This window comes from Mustela lutreola, chromosome 5 (genome assembly GCF_030435805.1).
Source record: "Mustela lutreola isolate mMusLut2 chromosome 5, mMusLut2.pri, whole genome shotgun sequence".
Classification (NCBI taxonomy): Eukaryota; Metazoa; Chordata; class Mammalia; order Carnivora; family Mustelidae; genus Mustela; species Mustela lutreola.
In genome coordinates this window covers 64,436,717-64,456,439 of record NC_081294.1, presented here as the reverse complement: position 1 = coordinate 64,456,439, position 19,723 = coordinate 64,436,717, and the positions used below count along the sequence as shown (strand labels likewise).

At 51.1% G+C, this 19,723-nt stretch overlaps 1 protein-coding gene across 3 annotated transcripts in view; it reads right to left on the bottom strand.

The window, feature by feature from the left end:
• Positions 1–345: 345 nt before the first annotated feature.
• CPLX2 (complexin 2) overlaps positions 346–19,723 on the bottom strand; it is an 81,809-nt gene continuing 62,431 nt past the window's right edge. For 2 of the 3 annotated variants that reach the window (XM_059174350.1, XM_059174352.1), the window contains 3 exons: positions 5,676–5,795; positions 5,358–5,533; positions 346–4,591 (listed from right to left, as the gene is read on the bottom strand). In XM_059174350.1, the coding sequence (XP_059030333.1) occupies positions 4,394–4,591; positions 5,358–5,533; positions 5,676–5,706 (405 nt within the window). In that variant the 5' untranslated portion in view covers positions 5,707–5,795 and the 3' untranslated portion in view covers positions 346–4,393. Of the gene's footprint in view, positions 4,592–5,357; positions 5,534–5,675; positions 5,796–12,927; positions 13,187–19,723 lie in introns of those variants that run through there. The other variant, XM_059174351.1, reaches the window with a different exon arrangement.

The following is a 19,723-nucleotide window of genomic DNA, read 5'->3' as shown; positions in this document are numbered from 1 at the left end:
TGGCTTCATGTTGGTATGCCAGTTCCTGAGGAGCGTTCGGAGAGGGATGACCAGAGATGGGCTGTGGGGTGCTGTGACCAGGTTGGGACACCAGCTCCAGGGCTTTGTTGAACAGCTGACTTTGAAGGGCAGGAGGTGAGTGGCCCTGAATCTCTCGGGCCAGCCTTGACTCCAGCCTTAGTTGATTTCTGGGGTCATTTCCAGTGTCCCGGCTAGCAGTGTGGGTAAAATGGAAGGGTTTCTGGGGCCTCTTGAGCACTGTGGCTCAGCTCCCTCTCACCTCAGCTGGTGCCTTGTGTTGCCCTGGTGATGCCAACAGACAGAAGAAGACAGACAGACCAAGAGTTGCTGTACAAGGTCTTTTCTTTGTTGTCGTGGTTGGTTTGGTACATCTTAGCATCTGCGTCATACAAAGGGGGGAGCAACAGCCATGGCTTTTGGTCAGATTCAGGGGGCATGAGGGGGTGCCCCTCCCCTCCCCCCAGGCACTGACACATTTAAAGAAAGCAGAGCAACAAGGACACAGCACAGATGTGGGAAAGGGATTCCCCCGCGAGAGCAGGATGGTCGTCCTCACCTGAGTCTCACTAGAACCCCCACCCCAGAACCAGCACAAACACCTCCCATTCTCTCCCCAGGGAAGAAGTAGGGCAGCCGGAGCAGGGAGGGGAGTAGGGGACACGTGTGGAAGGTATGTCCTCAGGCCTGGGAGACATACATCACCTGAGCCATCTGATCCCCAGCTGCCTGTCCCATCAAGGGCATGCAGGACCCTAGGTTGGAGCAGCTGGGTGGTGGGGCGGGAAACTCTGCCAGCTAGGTGCTGGGAGCTCTCAGGGCTGCGGTTCTGCCCATATCCTCTAGCCAGAGCCTGTAAGACAGCTTCTTTGCCCACCAGCTGTCCCACCTGAGAGCGACCTGGGTTGCTGAAATACTTCTGTTCCCTGTCTCTCTCTCCCTCTTCCCCTGCTGCTTCCTTCCCTCTCTGTCTTTCTCTCTCTCACACACATACCCCTACTTAAGAAAGTCTGTTGACTTCCTGCTTGCCTTTGGGGGGACCCTATATGGTTTTGCTGGTAAAGATACCTTCCAGGAGCCGAGGCTGCCCATGTGTGCAAGTCCTGGCTCACTGCCTGTACCCAGCATGGGTGATCCAGAGAAGAATTCTCCCTCATCTCTGCTGGTGAGCTCCCAGGCATGCAAGTCTGGCCGTGGTCTTCCCTGGCAACCATGCCTGCCCACCGCAGGTGCTGCCCACTCCCTTGCACCTCATTGTTTTCACCATATACAAATGATCACTCCTTCTTAGTTTCCTAGCTGGAGAGTGTCTCCCTGATATGTTGTAAGTGTGCACTGAATTCTGGGACTTCTCCCTCCGCATCCCCGCCTCCTAAGTGTATCACAGGCACCTCTGTCCCACTTATGTGTGGCACACCCATCCCCCTCCCATCCGGTGGATCACACACACCTCCCACCCCAGGTACCTCAGGTGAACATCCCTTCCCTGCCAGAGCACACCCCACACATATCTTGTTCCCTTTCTTCCTCCACATGTGTGTGTTGCACACAACATCTTCACTGGGTCACACGTTAGCTTCTTCCCACAGTTAGGTCTCTATGAGGAATGATAGTCATCATGCCCCCTGGATCGGACAGTGATCTCCTGGCAGTGGTTGGAGGCAGGTGTGCCCCATGCTGAACTCCTCCCTTGCTATCACCTCCAGGAAGTCCTCTAGTCCTGCTTCTCAGGAGTAGACCTGAGGAGTCTGGAGGAGTCTAGGCCATACCTCAGACTAATCCAGCCACCCTGGAGGGCACTCTTATATGGAGAAAACCCTGAGCCAGCTCTGGAGGTACAGAGGGGCTGTGGAGACCACCAGGGACATCCTCTGAGGGTCCCAGAATATCTGACATGACTGGGTTCCTCTGCTTACCTGAAGCTTCCTGAGCCTTGGTCTCTGCTGCCCATCTGGCACTCTCTGTGTCCTGGCACTACCTTTGAGATCGATGGGCCCCTGTCAAGGAGGGGACGTTTTTGAACACTTGGAATCCACATCTGTGTCTAGGTGGGGCTCACAGACAGGGTCTGGGGAGGCCTGGGGCCCCTGGACTGGGCCCTGCCTATTTCTGTCCCAGGACCCCGAGGGCTCTAGAGAATGACCATCCTGCCCAGGAAAAGAGACACAGACAAGCAGACAATAGGGGTGCGAGGTGGCTCCCCATCACAGACACAGGCACAGACACAGGCCCCCTGGATGGGGGGCAGGACACAGGGGCACAGGGGAGGGGCCGGGGGCGGGGGAGAAGGGCAAATCCAGGGAGCTGGAGCTGCTGGAGCCCTGCTCCCTGGAGAAGGGACAGACCAGGGGATTTTTCTGGTTCCCTAAACATATGGATTGTTTTGTCTCGTCTTTAAAGTATTGCAGTCTAACTGATATGGCTTTAACTATTGGAAACGGACAGAGAAGACACGTGTCTCTCTCTGAAATAAAAGCATAAATCCACTAACATGGAAAACCTGCAGAATGCAAACGGGGGTCAATGGGGCAAGAGCTTCAGGGGCAGGCAAGTCGCCCCCTCCCTGGGCCCTGCTTTTGGGGTTGGCCCTGGTGGGGGCCCAGCATGGCTTCTTGGGGCTCTGCCAGGGTCAGTCCCAGTGGGCTTCTGAGGACCTCAGGCAGGAGCCCCCCAAGGGTGGGAGGACTCTAGGCCAAGGACAAGGTCTCCTGTTGGATGTGGCCACCTGTGACCAATGGTTTTGGGGCTAAGATGCCCCAAAATGTTTTTTTCTCCCCCAGCACTCATTCTGCATCCAACTGCCTATTCAGAGCTACACACGTGCACACGACAGTATCAGCACATCTGACATTCTCTCAAACACATACTTCCACCACATCTAACACATACCCTTCTCCCCAAACACATGTCAAGCTGACATGTGCAAACCCTACCACATATACAAGATGGCTAGAAAACAGATACGACACAGTCTCCATCCATACACACCCCCTCAAACAAGCCCACGTACACAAGGCTGCCTCCCACACACGATCCTTATCTAACACAGGGATGTGATTAACAGACACACACAATCTTAAGACATACGTACACTGTAACAACACACCTATAGGTACAATCTTAGGACACACAGTTGCTGATGCAGTCTCTGCCACACACACTTATGTGTGCATGGACACACACTTTCCTCTCTCATTTGCTCCTTGGCCCCCCCCGTTCTTATACAACTGACTGAGCAGGAGGCCTTGACAGTTTGGGGTGGGGTGGGGAACAAATGTCATTTTCACACATCCCAGAGGAGAGTTTGTTCTTGGCCAATGAAATGAATGGACAGATGCCTTCTGTCAAGTGGGAACTGGCTTCTCCCCAAAGCCTTGGGGCTTTGGCCAGGAAAGGTCCTCCTGGGGACCATGGGGCTCTGGAAGCACATGGACAGGATAGGGTGGGAAGAGGGGTGAATAGGACTGGGGGCAGCTTGGCTATACCAATGGTGGGGTCCCATGGCATGGGCCACCGCTGCCCAATGGCTCCAAGTATTTTCTGGGGGGGCCTGGGTAGCCCCTTGGCTGGGAAAACTGGACCCAGCCTGGCAGTGGGGCGCCAGGACCCAAGTGGAAGGGGGGAAACAAGGGGCTGCTCTACCCTGGGTCCTCTCCAGAGATGAGTTAAAGTCCAAAGAGGATCCATTTGGAGGGACTGGCTTGGCAGGGGCTATGCCTCTTCAGGTGGGGTTGGGAGAGGAGTGATCCTGGGTTGGGTGCCATCTCAGGGGAAGGAGAGAAGGAGGGCCCCAGCCTTCTGCCAAGACCTAGGCCTGGCCAGAATACAGCAGGGCCTCTCAGGCTGGGCCCTCACAGGGCAGGCTTATCCTGACTCCCTTCCTCAGAGCCAGGCCACTCAACACCCCTGCCCTGACCTGGAGGCCCACTGTGGGTCAGAGGCCAAAGGTCGGCATGCTGGGCAGGGTTGGAATGTGTTATTACTTTGGCTGGCTGGGGACAATGGTCCTCCTGGCAGTGGGGTGCATGAAGGAATGTATGGGGGTTACCACACTAGCATAGACCTTAGGCTTCCTTCCGGAGGGGCCCTCAGTACCTCTGACACTGGGTTCAATGCCCCCTTCTGGGGAGGGGAAGCTGTGTTCCCTTTTTCAAGCAATTTGAAGTGAGGTGGGGGCTGGATACCCCAGGATGAAGGGGGTGTGAGAGAGTGCTGAGAGGGAGGAGTCCCTGGCCGGGGAAGGGGGGCAGAGGTCAATTGAGGTTTTCCCCTTCAGAACTGAGACTTAACTGAATAAAAAGAAAAGAAAGAACCAAAAAAAAAAAAAAAAAAAAAAAAAGGAACAAGTGGAGTGGGAACAGGGCAGGAGGGCCGGTTACTTCTTGAACATGTCCTGCAGTGGCCCCGGGAGATATTTGAGCACCGTGTCCAGGATGCTCTCCTCCTCTTCCTCCTCTTCATCCCCACAGCCTGCAGGGATAGCCTTCTTGGGCCGGGTCAGGCTCCCCTCACAGGGCTGCTCCAGGGCGGCCTTCTCCTCTGCCTCCTTCTCTTCCTTCTTCTTCAGCCCATACTGGGGAGGAGGAGGGCAGACATGAGCATGAATGGGGCAAGGAGAGGGCTGGGTGGGTCTCAAGGTCATGCAGGTTCAGCTGGGCCGCTCCTGGAAACTCCCCAAACCTCAGTCCTCTCATCTATAAAATAGGGATAAGGATGCCTTCCTTATGGGGTTGTGCCTGTCCTTAACTGGTGCTCCATAAGCGTCCGTGCATGGGGTTTCCTTTAAAATTAATACCTGCCCCTAGTAACTTCTCTGCTCTTCTGAAATCCCCCAAGATTTGACATCTGAATGTCCTTCCTTATGTTTGGATGACAAAACTTGATCTGAGCTCATGGGAGGCTACTTACAGCCTTGATTTTTTGCAGTGGTGAGACTAGACTCATATACTGAACTGTTTGGCTGAGGGTGACAGCTGCAAATCCACTGAGAGTGAGGTGCAAAGGTAACACGTCCTCAGGCACTACGGTATTTTCCTAAAATTCCCAAATTCTGGATTGCAAACATTCGGTCTCCAATGTCTCAGGTACAAGATTGTGGACCACAGCCGCAAACATTAGGGAGCACGTCTCATGGGCATTATCTTATTCAACTCCCATAACACTCCTTCCAGGGAGCTGTGCCTGTGACACTCACTTTACCCTCTTAGGAGAGCAGCGCTCAGAGCTAGGTCTAAAGTTGGAGCTGCGGTTTGCGGAGAGTTGTGGGGAGGGTGGGGTAGTGCAGGGGGGCGGCTTGACCTCCATGCCTTCTACTCTCCAGGCAGTTGGGAGGTGCTGACCTTGTCTCGGATCTGCTGCCGGACCTTCTCCCGCTCAGCCTCCATGCGTGCATGCTTGGCCTTACGCTCCTCTTCCTGCTGTCGCAGAGCCTCCTGTCGCTCCTCCTCCTTCTTCTGTGCGTCTGGGTCCTTCTCCTCCTCTCCCCCCAGCATCTTCCCCATATCCTTGGTGGCCCCTAGAGTGGATGGGTTGGGGAGGGAGAAAGTAGGGTCGGGGGGTCAGGGCTGGGGATGGAGGGGCCTAGTGCTCTGCGGGTCCCTCCCAGCTGGGTTGGGACTCAGGTCGGGGAGTGAGGAATGCTGGACTCGGGGCCTCACCTCCAAGGGCCTGCTTCATGACGAAGTCCATGACGCCAGTTCCAGTTAGCGTGCCCTAGTGCGCAGTCAAGTTTGCATGCAGTGCTTCTGGCAAGGCCTGGCTCAGGGAGATGTGTCAACCTGTAGAGTAGAGTCGGAGATCAGATGGGAGAGGCCTCAGCTCACACAAATGGCAGCCTCGCCCTGGTTCAGGCCCCAGGCTCCATCAGCTGAGGCCAGGACCGGATGCCCTGGCACCCATGGGAAGGAGATGGAAAGGGGCTATTTCCTGAGTACTTGCTGCAGGCCAGGCACATATGTGTGGTCACATGTCTTTGGATTCTAAACCCTTCATCTTGACCATATTGCTTTAATTTGGTTGAAGCCAAGAGTGCTAGAAGGAACCCAGGAGTGCTAGAAAGAACCTGGAATTTGGAGTCAGACAGACAGAGCTCTGTTCTTATACCTCCCTCATTTCTTGTTTGCCATGTGACATTCAGCCAGTTACTGGACCCCCTTGAATCCCAGTTTCCTCGACTATATGAAAGAATGGTGGTGCCTCTTTTCCCAGCGCTACTGTGGAGACTGGAGAAAATTTCTGCCTGGCCCACTGGATCAACCCCTAGATGGAATGAGCATACTTAGGGCCCCAGCAAATCAGAGGCCAGTTAAAAAAAGAATAGTCAGCTTGGATGAGCATATCCAGACTTCTGAAATTAGACAAATGGAGAAATAAGTTACTTTTACTGCAACAAACATGTAAGTTTTTGTGTTTTATAGCTTAATATTGATTTTTATTTTGAATTACACATGGGAGGTTGGAGACATGATAATCTTGGGGCTTAGGACCTTTAAAGTACCAAGCACAGGCCTTATAAGCACTCAGCTTATGTTAATCCTCCCCTTCTCTCTCAATTACCAATTTTCAGTTTTTATTATATTTTTAATTGTTCTTTTTTTTTTTTTTTTTTTTTTGGCATGAGAAGGTTTTCTCCAAATAAAATCTTTTTTTTTTTTTTTTTAAGATTTTATGTATTTATTTGACAGAGAGAGAGAGAGAGAGAGATCACAAGTAGACAAAGAGGCAGGCAGAGAGAGAGGGAAAAACAGGCTCCCAGCCGAACAGAGAGCCCGATGTGGGGCTCGATCCCAGGACCCTGAGATCATGACCTGAGCCAAAGGCAGAGGCTTAACCCACTGAGCCCCCAGGTGCCTCCTCCAAATAAAATCATAGTGGGAATCTCAATATGCAAAATACATAGAAGTGGAACTATTCGAATGTTAGTGGGGAGAGGTGGAGCTTCCCTCCTCCTTTGATCTCCTTCTACCTTGTTCCCTTCAAATCCTTGAAAATTTCAACCCTGATGTAACTCTTAGGTCTCCTTTCTAGTTCCACCATTCAGTTTCATGGTTTTTTTCCCATAGACAAAGCCACCACAAATCCCTTTTTGTGTGTGGAGGGGAGCATCCATGAGCTATCCAAAGTGTGATGTAGTCACCTGGGGCCAGGCCTCCTCCCCCGGGCCTGGGAGCCTGCACAGCCTTGGGGTCTTTATGATTTGCTAGGAGAAAAAAGGGAAACAGTGGCAGAGAAGCAGCCTGGATATCACAACCAGGTTGAGTTCAAGGTCACTGGCTTTTTGTTGATGATGGATTTTCCTCATTTCTTTCAAAATGAGAAAACATATCAGCAGACTGAGATCTTTCCATCAAATGGGGCCCGAGAGTTTATTTGAGGACTTCTACATGATCATATCACCCGACAGGTTGTTTGGAGGAGGGCAAGTCATGATGGAGTAGAAAAACATTGCCAGGGGCTTTAGCATCAGACACACCTGGTTAGACCACTGGTTAGACACACCTGGTTAGACAAACCAGGCTCTGATCAATCCTGGGTTGTGGCCCCCTGGGAAAGCAGTGTGCTCCCTACCAGTGACAGGAGTATTAAGCCTACCCTTGTACTGATATTTGAAGAAGAGGAGATCCTGGTCAAGTGCCTGGTGTGTAGCAGCTGCTAGTTAGTGTGGGCCGTTGCTGACTGCATGTTTATAAGGACATGCAAAAAAGGAGCAGGATTTCTAGGAAATGCAAAGAACCCACCCTGATCCAGAATTCTGAGTTTGAAAGGCAGCTCAGCTCAGTCAATTAAGATGTTTTCACTTGATTCAAAAACATTTCGAAGAGACTACATTTCTAACAACAGGAAATGAACAATTTTAATAATCAAATGATTTCAGGAACTACTGGGTTCCTCCTCTCTGTTTCCATGCAGCTTAAAGAATTGGCAGGTGGTGCTGGAGGACACGGGACTCTAATTTGAGATGCCTCAAATTGGTCCACAGGGCACCTGGGCTTTAGGTCCAGCCTCATCCCTAACTTGCGGCTCTGGCAAGTCTCTCTCCTGGACCAGATGATCTTCTGGGCCTCCTTCCCAGTGGTTCTGTTGGAGCAATTCTGCAACATTTGAACTGCCAACCACCCAACTGTGTCCCCAAATCCTTCTTCTGTCTTGGTTCTGTGACTTAGTTCTTTCCTCTCTTCCATCTCCTACTGCACTCACTCCTCTCCTACTGCTCCCTCTTCCCTCCCCACCCCAGTTTTGCTGCCTCCTGTTGTTCCTTTCCTTTTTTCAGTAAGTGTTTTCCCTAGGACCCTGACTTTAGCCCGTGCCTCTTTTTCCTCTCTAAAGTTTCCATAGGAGAACTCATCCTTTAATGATACCTAGACATCTATGGGCTCTCAGACCCCTGTATTCATTTATCCAAGTTTCAGTTGCGCATCTACTATGTACTAGGCAGTGTGTTAGGTACTGGGGTTTTAAGAGTGAACAAGACAGACAAAGTCCTGCCCCCATGCAGATTACATTTCGGAGTGTGTGAACTCAGTGAGCGAGTGTGTGTGTGTGTGTGTGTGTGTGTGTGTGTGTGTGTGTGTGTAGGGAAATAGGCAATAAATGAGTCAAGAAGTACACTTGCCTTCCTCTTGAACACCTCCCTCTGGATATCCCATGGCACCATTCAAAGTCAACATGCCATCTCTGTATCACCGCATCATCTCCTTCTTTGGACTCTTCTGCTTCTAAGCATCCATTCAAGGAACTTTGATTACCACCCCTCCCCACCCTGCAATATGCAAAGTACATCTACTCAGTGAGGGCTGAGTCTTCTGGATACTTATATCCCTGTTGCTCGAGGTGCCCCCCTTGTAGCCTGCTGGGATTTATTAGCTTCCTGGGTCCACCCCAGAGTCCTGCTGCCTATTCCCAGCATGGCTCTCTCAGCTCTCACGTAATTTCTTGTTCATCTTGTTGAGGCTTCCTTAACCAATTTCTCAATGCCCAATGTCCTCCTCCCCTATCCCTTTAAACAGATGACTTTCCTCCCACTTCATGTGGTGCATTGGAAGGCTGGTCGGCTCTGGGTCAGGCATACCTGACTCTGATCCTGAATCTGCTACTTTTTAGCTCTGTGATGGTGAGTAATTGTCTTAACCTCCCTCCCTCATGCAATGAGGAATACAATACCCCTTTGAAAGGTTAGAAATAGTGTATACTATGCCTTTGGCACATGGTAGGGGGGCTTGGTAAATGGTGACTGTTATCAGAATGATTGATCCCAGGTGGTATGAGCTCCTGCAGCCTTCTTTCCTAGTTTCTGAAGATGAGGTCCCCCTCCTTCCTCCTGAAATTAATCTATCTGCCTGAGCCGCAGATCTTCTCTCCTTCAGGCTTTCATGTTCCCTCTTCTTCACATCCTCAGTCCTTCTCTATGGGTCTCTTTATCCCCTTGCTTCTCCAACTCCTGCTCTGAACCACTTTTCCCTTCCTCTCTGCCCTCTACCTTTGTGATGAAGGGGTCTCCACTTGGTTTCTCCACTCCTTCACCTCCGGGTCAGCCCTGCGGCTCTGTGAGAGCAGAGATCCACTGCCTCTACACTGCCACCAAAATTGCCCTCATCAGAGCCACCAGAGGCCTCCCAGATGCCAGATCCTGGAGCGATTTCCCATCCCTCTGTAGCATCAGATGTTGATGATGACCTCTTTTCTTTCCCCATCCCTCTATTTTTCAGCCCTCTTCTTGGATCTCCTGAATTCTATGACAGAGCACTCCTGTGGTCTTCAAGCCTCCTTCTCAGACAAGTCTTCTCTCTCTTTCCTTTAAAATGTAGATGTTCCCCAAGTTATCTCTCTCCCTCTTCCTTCTCCTGCTGTGCCTCCTTCCCCCACTGTTTCCCTTGGGAATATCACCTAACCCTTTGATTTGTGCCCCTCTTTATTCACAGACACTCTCTACACCACTTGCACATTTAAATCTCTGCTGGATATTGTCACAAGGGTAATCTCAGATTCAATCTGTCCAAAGATCAATCTCACCCTTGTTTCCCTTATTCAACCATTTTTTTCTTCTAGTGTGCCTTGTTCCAGTTGCCTCAGCTGAAAACTCTGGAGTCAGTGATTTCTTTATTCCCTCACTCACTCACTCATCTGAGTGAGTCTCTGAGCATCTACTCTGCCAGGTGCTATTCTGGAGGCTGAGCTGTGGTAGGGAAATGGGAGTCATGTTTGCTCTCACAGTATTCAGTGAGCTGGGGAGGTAGACACTGGACAAAAACTACACAAGGAATTGGTGAATTAAAACTGGGATGGAGTGCTGAGAAAAAAGTCTGGAGGCCTTCTGCATCTGCACCCTCTTCTGCTATGGCTTCTGCTATGGCTACTTCAGGGCCTCGAGGTTCTGGATTGGTGCATAATCTCTCCCTCAGCTCTCATCCATCCTCCACATGGCTGTCCAATTAGTCTTTCTGACTGGCAGATCTGTTCATCAAACACACCCTGCAGTGGCTTGCCACGGCCTTGTTAAACTGACCACAGTCCTTGTGCTGACCTTCAAGTCCTGCACAGTCTAGCACCTGCCTGCCTTGCTGTTCCTTTCCCATCCCTTGCATGTGGTTCTGCTTCAGCTATATCTGAACACATATTCTATTTGAAAACCACTGGGCATTTGTTCCTGCTGTTTTTACAGCCTGGGAGCCTCTTAACCTCCTCTCTGCCAGTTCAAATCCTAGCTTCACTACTTACTAAGCGACCTTGAACAAGTGGTTTAATCTTTTCTCATCTGTAAAATGGAGACGATAATACCCAAGGCATGTTGTGAGCATTAAATGAGATAAATAAAGTGCTCTGCTGAGTGCTTGGCACACAGTAGGTGTGCAGTACATATTAGTTGTCATCATCATCATCATCATCATCATCACTGTTAAAGCAGCAACAGCAATATTAATTTTCAAAGCTCCCTCTCAAACATCACTCCCTCTGTAAAATATCCCAGATCTCCTGGATGAGATGTGCTGGTGTCTTCCTTTTCTGAGACCCATGGTACTTTCTAGAGCAGCCTGGCCTGCCTGCAGCTCATGCACTCTGTCTAGCTATGTGTCTTTCCCTTCCTGATCACTCTGAGTTCCTTTCAGGGCAGGGCCTATATCTTGTTCATTTCCCTTATCCCAGAGTCCATAACGTCTTCTGGCTCATGGTAGAGCCTCATGACATATTTGCTGTGTTGAATTTAATGTGTGCCAGCGAGTATGTGAGTATATGCATTCAGAGTGTGATCCTGCGTGTCTAGCTCTGAACTTCGGCATCGTGTGAGTCTGCGTGAGCGTGTGTGCAGGCGTGTGTGTAGATATTTTGCCATATGCCTGTAGGAGTGCTGAGGTCGGGCAGGTTGCATGCTGTTGAGGATTTGGGCCAGACCGCCAGGAGGCGCTCCTCAGCGGTTCTGCGGGAAACCTTGGTCTATTCCTGCGCGGGAAGGGTGGTGGTGGTGGTGGTGGTGATGGTTGTGGGGTGGTGGTGGTTGTGATGCTGGGCTGGGGGAGGGGAGACAAAAAGGGGAAGAGAGAGGGGTGCTGCTGCAGCACGTTTCTCTGCCATTAGCGCATCCAGAACCTAGGATACATCTTTCCCTCCCCGACTTCCTCCAGCCTGTCCCAACCTGAAGGCAGCGGAGGTACCTCCTTCAGGCTTGGCCTTCTGAGCCCCAAGCGGTTTCGGGACTGGACCCCGCCATCCGACAAGCAGATTCGGGCACCTGCAGTGTTTGTCCTTGTAGCTGTTTTTCTGTTCTTATGGCTCAAGTCCAGGCTATATTCACCGCAACTCAGCCCAACACTCATTTCCTTTTCACAGGGGACCCTAACGCTAATGGCGGTGGCACAGACAGGGGATGTCCCTTTATCCTCCACCCCACCCCCACTCTTCGCCCTGGAAAGGAGAAGCTCTGGAGGAGGGGAAGGAGCAGTGGGGGATGGGAGGGGGTAGGGAACCGGCTTCCTCAGAAAAGCAGAAGTGGCGGGGGCTTCTTGGTTCCCCCGCAGTAAAGGATAGGAGTCCAGGCACCCCTCTCCCGGTCTCCTGCGGAGACCAGCACAGCCAGCAGCTCTGCCCTGGAGCTCGCGGTTGGCCACTGAGAGCGCCCCTCCCCCAACACACAAAGCTCCAACCCCAAGACCCAGCCGGGTATCAAACTTTGATGGGGTAGGGGGCAGAGTGGGGCCCGTGAGGGCCTCAGATGGGACGGTAACTAATGACCCCGGGCAGAGAACGTGCGCTGGCCAGACCTCGGCTCCTCCTCCTCCGAGGACAAATGGTCCCCTTGGTCCCTCACCTCCAATCGACGTTTGAGGCTTTCCTCCCCTCCACCTTCGGCTGCCCTCCCCCTTGCTGGCGCCCTCTGACTCACTCGGGGAGCCGGAACCCCTTCGGGGGAGGCTCCCTCCTCCCGGGCGAAGAGGGCTCTGGAGGGTTCCAGGTTAAGCACAGCCTGAAGTAGCTTAGATAGACGTCCCCCCACCCTCAACCCCGTGAACTCGAAGTTGTTCTCTAGGTTCAGACTTGAGTCTCCCGCCGCCCTCGAGGCGGTCCTGGCTCCCCGCGAGCCAGGCTGTTTCGGGCTTCTGCCGGGAGGTCTCCGGGTCGGGGCCCACTCCTCCTTCCCAGTTTGCTCCGGCTTCACTCCCATTCCTCTGCCTGCTAGCTTTCACCCTCGCGGGGAGCTGTCCTTTCAGCACCACGGCGAGCGCGCCCAGGAGGGTCTCAAATGCTGCGGTGCAGCCGCCCTTTCCGGTTCCCGGCCAGTCTTGGGGAGCTGTCCCCTCGAAAGCCGTACTCCCCAGCCTCCCAGGCTGCCCTGCAGCCTCACAGCTGCAGAGCCGGGACAGCCGGGACCCTGTTGCCCACAGCCCGGCTCCGCCCTCCCGGCCCGTGGTCAGCACCGACCTGGCGGTCCACGAAACCGTCTGAGCCACTGCAGGGCTCCGGGCGTACTCAGCGAGGCAGTTCTTCTGCTATTCCAGCTCCCGCCGCCGCCTCGTGCAACTCCACCAGGCGAGCTGGGGCCGCGGCTCCTGCCGCGGGCGGCTGCCGGAGGCGCCCTCCAATCACACCCCTCAGCCAGGCCCTGACGTGCTACCGCTCCCCTTCCAGATGGGAAATTCAAATCTCTCTCTCTCTCTCTCTCTCTCCCTCTCGCTCTCCCTCTTTCCTCTGCCTCTCCCTCTCCTTCCCTCTTCTTTTCTTCTCCCCCCTACCTCCTCCCTTTCTCTTCTCTCTTCCTCCTCCCCCTTCCCCTCTCCCTTTCCCATTCTTCCTCCTTAGCCCATCTCTTTTCTCTCCCCAGTCCCCTTCCCCCTCCACCTTTCGCTGTCCTCGCCCCCCCCCACATCCCTCTGCCACTACCCCCCCCCCACACCCCCTGCAGCCACCTGTCCTGGCCAGAGCTCTTAAGACCACAAGCTTCTTGCATCAGTGCGCTGAGGGGAGGATGGAGGGTTCTTTAGCAAAGCTCAAAGATCACCTGCTCAGTAAAGCCCTGATTTGGAGAAAGAATTCGTCACTCTCTTCTCAGGACTTTTGTCACCCCTAAACACACTCCTGTTTCAGAGGCTTTTCTTCCTCTATTTGCTTGTCCTTGCCTGTGAGCTCCTGTAGGACAGGTCCACCCTCAGAACATCTTTACAGCCCCTTAGCACCATGTCCTGGCACAGGAGTACTCAAGAAACACTGATGGATCATGTGGGTAAAGCCCCAGCAGGGGATAAGGAATCCTTCATGTGGACCCAGAGGAAGAAGGCTGTTGCAGAATTCAGTGTAAAATTCACTTGCCAATGCCTTGTAGATCTGATATCCTGTGAAGAATCAGGAACCCTTTGGCCAACTTTATTCTAGAAGCCTATGTCTTTCTCTTGTATGGCCAGGTAAGAAAAGGGTCCTCCAAGAGGCAGGGCAACATCTGTCCCCACCCCCAGGACCTTCCTCCTCCTTTCACATTCATTTCTCATTTTATTACTGTCTCCTCATGAGCCTCTCTATTCTGCCTGCCATCTTTTGGCTCTAAAACGCTTCCTTTAATCCAGACCAATGTGTAAGAAAATGGCTTAGGAAAGGAGGGGCCTTTGAAAGATTTGCAGGAGTTTATGCATCAGTCAAGGTTATGTCAGAGTGAAGATGACTTCTGCTTCTGTAAGGGGATGGCTTCCTTCCAAGGAGGGAGCTGCAAGAGCTGCAGAGGGACAAGATTGGGAGAGGAAGGAGGTATGATTTTGTTCCAAAAGGAGGGGACTGTTCTTTGCACAAGTTCACAGCAGAGACCTCAAAGTGAGGGACCTCCACAGGTCAGAGGCCATTGGTAGAACCACCCTCCTTGCCTGTCCTCTTCTATGGCTCATCTCTGTTCTCCCCTTACAGGCTATGGGGCTTGGTATAGGGAAGACCCTTTATTTATGGCTGAGTTCTGTTTAACACTGTGTTGGGCCATGAGCATGCTTGTTTTTAATTTTTCTTCCCTTTTCTGAGGCAGACACTCATGGAGGAGGGGCAGAGGGGAGGCTGTTTGATTAGAGTGACTTAGACTTGCCACTAATGCCTGAGGGGAGATCTGGGCAGGGAGATCTGACATCATGCCATTTCAAGACTCACAGTCCTCCTCCTCTCTCTCTCCTTCTCCCTCCTTTCTCCCTGTTCTTCTAGAACAGAAGCTCAGTGAATGGGACCTGGCTGGCAGCACTCTAGTTACAATTGAGGTTTTTCCACAATGGGCATTATCTTTAACATAAACATCAACCAAGCTGGGCTAAAAATCCAGCCATCTTTCAGAAAAATACTGAGCTCAGTTCTGGATAACGTACTTTAAGATGGATTTGATAAGCTTGTGTATGTTTAGAAGAAAAGGGTGGTTTGACGGTGGGTGTCTGAAAATCAGGTCAAATGAGGGAGAGTTGAAGGATTTGAAGATGTTTCATCTGGAGGAGAAGATGCTGAAGGGGCAGGTCTTGCTCAGTTTGTAATTCCAGCACTTAGCATGATGCCTGACAGAGCTGGTGCTAAGGAAATGCTTGTTGGATGAATGAATGACCGCTGCAAGGAAAGAGGAGTACTCTTGTTTTTACCAGCCCTGAAGATAGAATTGGAGCAACAGGGGAAAGGTAAAGGGAGGCAGACAGAAACTCTATGAGAAAGAATCTACTCTCAATTGGAGTTGTCCAGACATAGAATGGACTGCCTCATATTAGGTAGTGAGTTCCCCATCCCCTGGAAAAATGACAGCTGGGTGGCAAGTGACAGCTAATGCCCCCTTTGAACTCAACCTTCTGTGAGTCTATAAAAAATTGTATGAGCTGACATGAATCATGTTTAGCTGCAGAAAATCTTACTGGTGAATAAAAGGACAACTCTGTCAAGCCTTGTTGGCTTCATCCTATTGAATGATTAGGGGTAAATCAGGGTACTGTAGCCACTGATGCTTTCCTTTGAAGAAAGATGGTGGAGACCTGAGTACTTGCTCCCTGTTCACTCTTGCCAGCCTAGGCATGGTTCCTAAATAATGTCCATGTAGAAAAGTCACTAAATATTTTAGCCATTTCCTAGTGATTATAATACTACTAATCATAGCAACCATTAGGCCCCCATTATGTCTAAGGTGCTTAGTTTGGTGCTTTGCATAAATTACATTCTCTCCTTTAGTTCACACAAACCTCTGTTTCCACGATGGGGAAGTCGATCCCCTGGGAGATACAGTGAGTCTTTGGCATAGCCAGAATTCCAGCCCAGGCCTGCCTGATGCTGAGCTCTGGGGTCCTTTCACCCCCCTGGGCTGCTTCTCTTCTGACACATCCCACAGCCTATGAAAATGTAACTTTTGCTCTGCAGATTTTTTTTTTTTCTACGTTGACATTTATCATGTTCCCTGTTCTCCAGATTCTAAAAAAAAAAAAGCCAAAACCAAAAACCTGCCTTGAATTCACACCCAGATTGGGGTCCTCATGTCATGTGGGTTGTCAGCATCTCCTTCATCTCCTGCATCTCTAATCCAGTGGCTGTGAGTCCCCCCTCCCCTAGCCAGCTTGCTGTGTAGACAGCTTGTAAGAGTCACCTGGTAAAATATAGATGTGGCTCTGCTAAAGATGTCTTACCCTGGCTCGGGCTGAATCTCCACTTTTATTTATAAGCTCTGTGGTCTGGGACCAGGGGCCAGATTTGAACAGATTTTTAAAATTATATGTACATGCCTTGAATGTTCACTAGGAAACCAATCAAGAGAGCTAATGTCAATACTTTGTGTGAGGATCGAGGAACAGTGTGTGAAGAATGACAACTGTCAGAGCCCATAAATGCGGTGATCAGTGAGAATGGCGTTTGTCTAAAGGTCAGACTATTTCTGCGCTGCAGTTGCCTTGGTCCAGAGGGCACTCTGGATGCAATGCGGGATGTGAAGAAGAGCCTCTGGCTGGGCTGACCTCAGCTGGGAGTGACGCTGGGGGATGCAGGGACGCCTCAGAATGCTCCTGACACGGACTCCACAACCTGCCATTCTACCTTGAGCCTGGAGGGGCAGAGTTGGTCTTGGTTTGAGGGGGTGGCCTGTGTGCCAGAGGCAGAAACAGAACTGTGGGGGTGGTGCACAGGAAAGGGCTTCTGGCTACCTTGCTCATCTGATGAGTGCCTCCCTTCTTGTCACTGATAATGGCTAAGGTGCCACAGTCAGGATGTGAGTCTGTCTCCTTCACCATGAGTGGCAGTGTGACGGTAAACCCATCGGTGTGCAGTGGGGCGTGTGTGTGTGTGCCCACTGGGGCAGAGCCATGCAGGGGCAGTCGGGTCCACATGGAGGGACGCAGGTGCTCATTGGGCAGGTGTAAGTCTTTTGCTGTGTGATTCTCAGCATGCGGGATGTCTCCCTCCCGATGCAGAGCATCCCTGACATGGATGTATCACCAGGTGTAAAGCCAATCAGGCTGTCGGTACGGTGGAATGTGTTACTGGCGTGGTATGGTGGGTTAGGTGTCTGGCATAGTTATCGCTGACAGCTGGGCAGCTTGTGCAGGGTACAAGCACACAGAGTGGCATTAACTATGGCAACTGCCAAGGCTCAAGTCATGTCACCATTTCTGTGTGATGGTGTATGTCTAAGTGTCACTGTCAACGAGAGATAACACAGGGGATAGGGTATTACCATCAGTATGACATGGGGCCATCATCGGCGCCAAGGGTGCAGGTATGTGTCACAGTGGACTGGCACATGTGTCACTGTCATTGCTGGGACAGAAGGGATGCATGTGTGTGTGCAGCCAGGAGTGTCATCACCACTGCACAGGCATAAATGTGTCACTGAGTGTGACTGATCCCTCCTTTTCCATTTTTTCCCTCCTACTAGAAAGGCCCTTGGCAACCCAACCTGCTAGCTCAGCCCCACCTGGGAAGCTGTATAAACTTTTGGATTCTCTGTTATCCACTTTTGTTTCCCAGAAAGAGAGTTCCCGGCTCCCCATCAGAACCCTGACTCACTGGTGTGGCACAGAGTGTGTGTATGGGAATCCTTTTAGGAGCCCCTCTCTATCCCAGAGCCCTGCCTCCAACTTGGAGCCCCTCCCCAGCCCAGCATCCTCCTACCAGCTCTGCAGAGGTCCTCTGCCACCCTTCATCCCATCCCCACCCTCCCAGATCCAGGCACTCATTAGCATGTCAAAGCAGTCTTCTTGCAGCCCACGCGGTGTACCCTGGGATATCCCCACACAGTTAGCTCCCTCTCATCTTGAGCTTTCCTGAAACCTTACATTTTCATGTCTGCCACACCAGTCTGAGGTTCCCCTACCATCCGGCACCAGGGAGGATGCTTTGGGGATAAATCATTCCTCCTTTGCCTAGTTCTTTTTCTAACTCTCTGCTGGGACTTCTGCCTCCCCTCCTCTAAGCCTTTCTGTCACTCTAGGGTGTGGTTGGATCACCCTTTCCATCAGGAATTCTTCCTGATGATCCTAGATGCTTACGTCAACCCAGATCGAGACAGTGCCTCCCATCAAGCCTCCTCATCTGAGTCCTAGCCCTGGACTTGCTCAGGGACAATAGGGGGAGCATCAGAGTTTGCCCCATGTCCTCAGGAAGTCCCCCTCCGGAATGTCCCTCCATCCTTGTGACACTCGGTCCCTTTTCCCCTTACCCATATGAAGCCCGTGCTCAGAAAGATAGTTTTTATATCTTAGAATCCTTTTCTTAGGCACATGAAAACAGAATAACAGAGTGCCAGAATACTAGAATCATAAGCAAAGACCTTTCTAGGATAACATTTAGAAACACAGGCTCTAGAATGACAAGCTCTCTAAACACTGTATAGCCAAGAGTGGCCTACTCTTCCTCAGAGCCTCTAGGGTGGGAGATTTGTTAAAAAAGATTTTGGGGACCTCTTCCCATGTGAACTGAACCGAAATCTTTGAGATGGGATCCCAGGGCTTTGCATCAGTAAAGCCCCCAGGTGATTTGGATACACTTGCTAGTTGAAAAACCCTTTGGGCCACTGAAATCTGAGACTCATGTGATTCTGGGCCGTGGTCTTATAGAAAAAAAAATACTGAATCATGAAATCATAGAATATTTTAGGATTCACAGAAGCTTAGATTCAAATAATTACACACATTCACTCACAACTCTAGGATTTTAAATTCCATGAATCTTAACACCTAGAAATCAGGGAGTTGGAAGTGACCCTAGAGTGTGATTTTGTTCTGTTCTAGGAGGAACTTTTCCTTTTCAGCCTCATCACTTCTTTTGGAATGCAAGGCTTTTTCCCCTGTCCCTTGCAGGGCTGCCTCCACGGTGTCGCCTACATTTGTGAAGATAAATGTTCTTTCCATCTTGGTGCAAAGGCAGCTGGCAGAACCCCTGCATTTATGGAGCAAGTGAGTTGGAAATGACTTCTGCTTTCCATTTAGGACCAGCACACCCTGGCCCACAAAACAGATCTTGGTCTTTGATAAAATGAATCGGAGGGGACATTATTACTGTTTCATATTTGAGGAACGTGGACAAGACAACAGAGGTTAATAAGCTCATGGAGCTTCTGGTCAAGGAAATGAAAGAGAGAGAGAGAATGCCGAAAGATAGCAGAAAGCTATTTGGAGATTGATGGGCGTGTGTGTGTGTGTGTGTGTGTGTGTGTGTGTGTGTGTAGGGGAGTGGAGTGAAGGGAGGAAATGAAACAAGCATAAGAAATCAGCAATGGAAGGTACCTTTCCATGCATCTACCCCAGCGTTCCTAATTTATAAGCGGGAAACAGAGACCTAGAAAAAGGAGAGGACTTTTTTTAATGCCACACAGCTGGTTAAGGAAACTCCTAACTCTGAGGCAAGTATTCCTTCTTAGTCACAACTCAGAATACAGCTCTACACTTCTTACAACATGTGCGCGTGCCAAGCATTGTTGTAGGGATGTTAGGGACGTCAGCCCTCCCAGCTGCACCACGGCCCTGTGCAGCAGGTATTTTTTTGCTCATTCATTCATTCATCAAACGTGTGGAGAGCCCACGCCACGCCACGCATTCTCCCAGGCAGACAAAGATGTATAGGACGTTTCAGAGTTTCTCTTCCCCTCTTCAGTCCACAGCGCGGGATGCATCTACTCCATAGAGGGATATCGTGCAGACCATTCACACACTCAAGAGCCTTTCAGATTGGAGCCTCCGATGGGAAGCGCTCAGAAGCAGACGCAGGAGAGACATGGCCGTAAACAGTTGACGACAATACA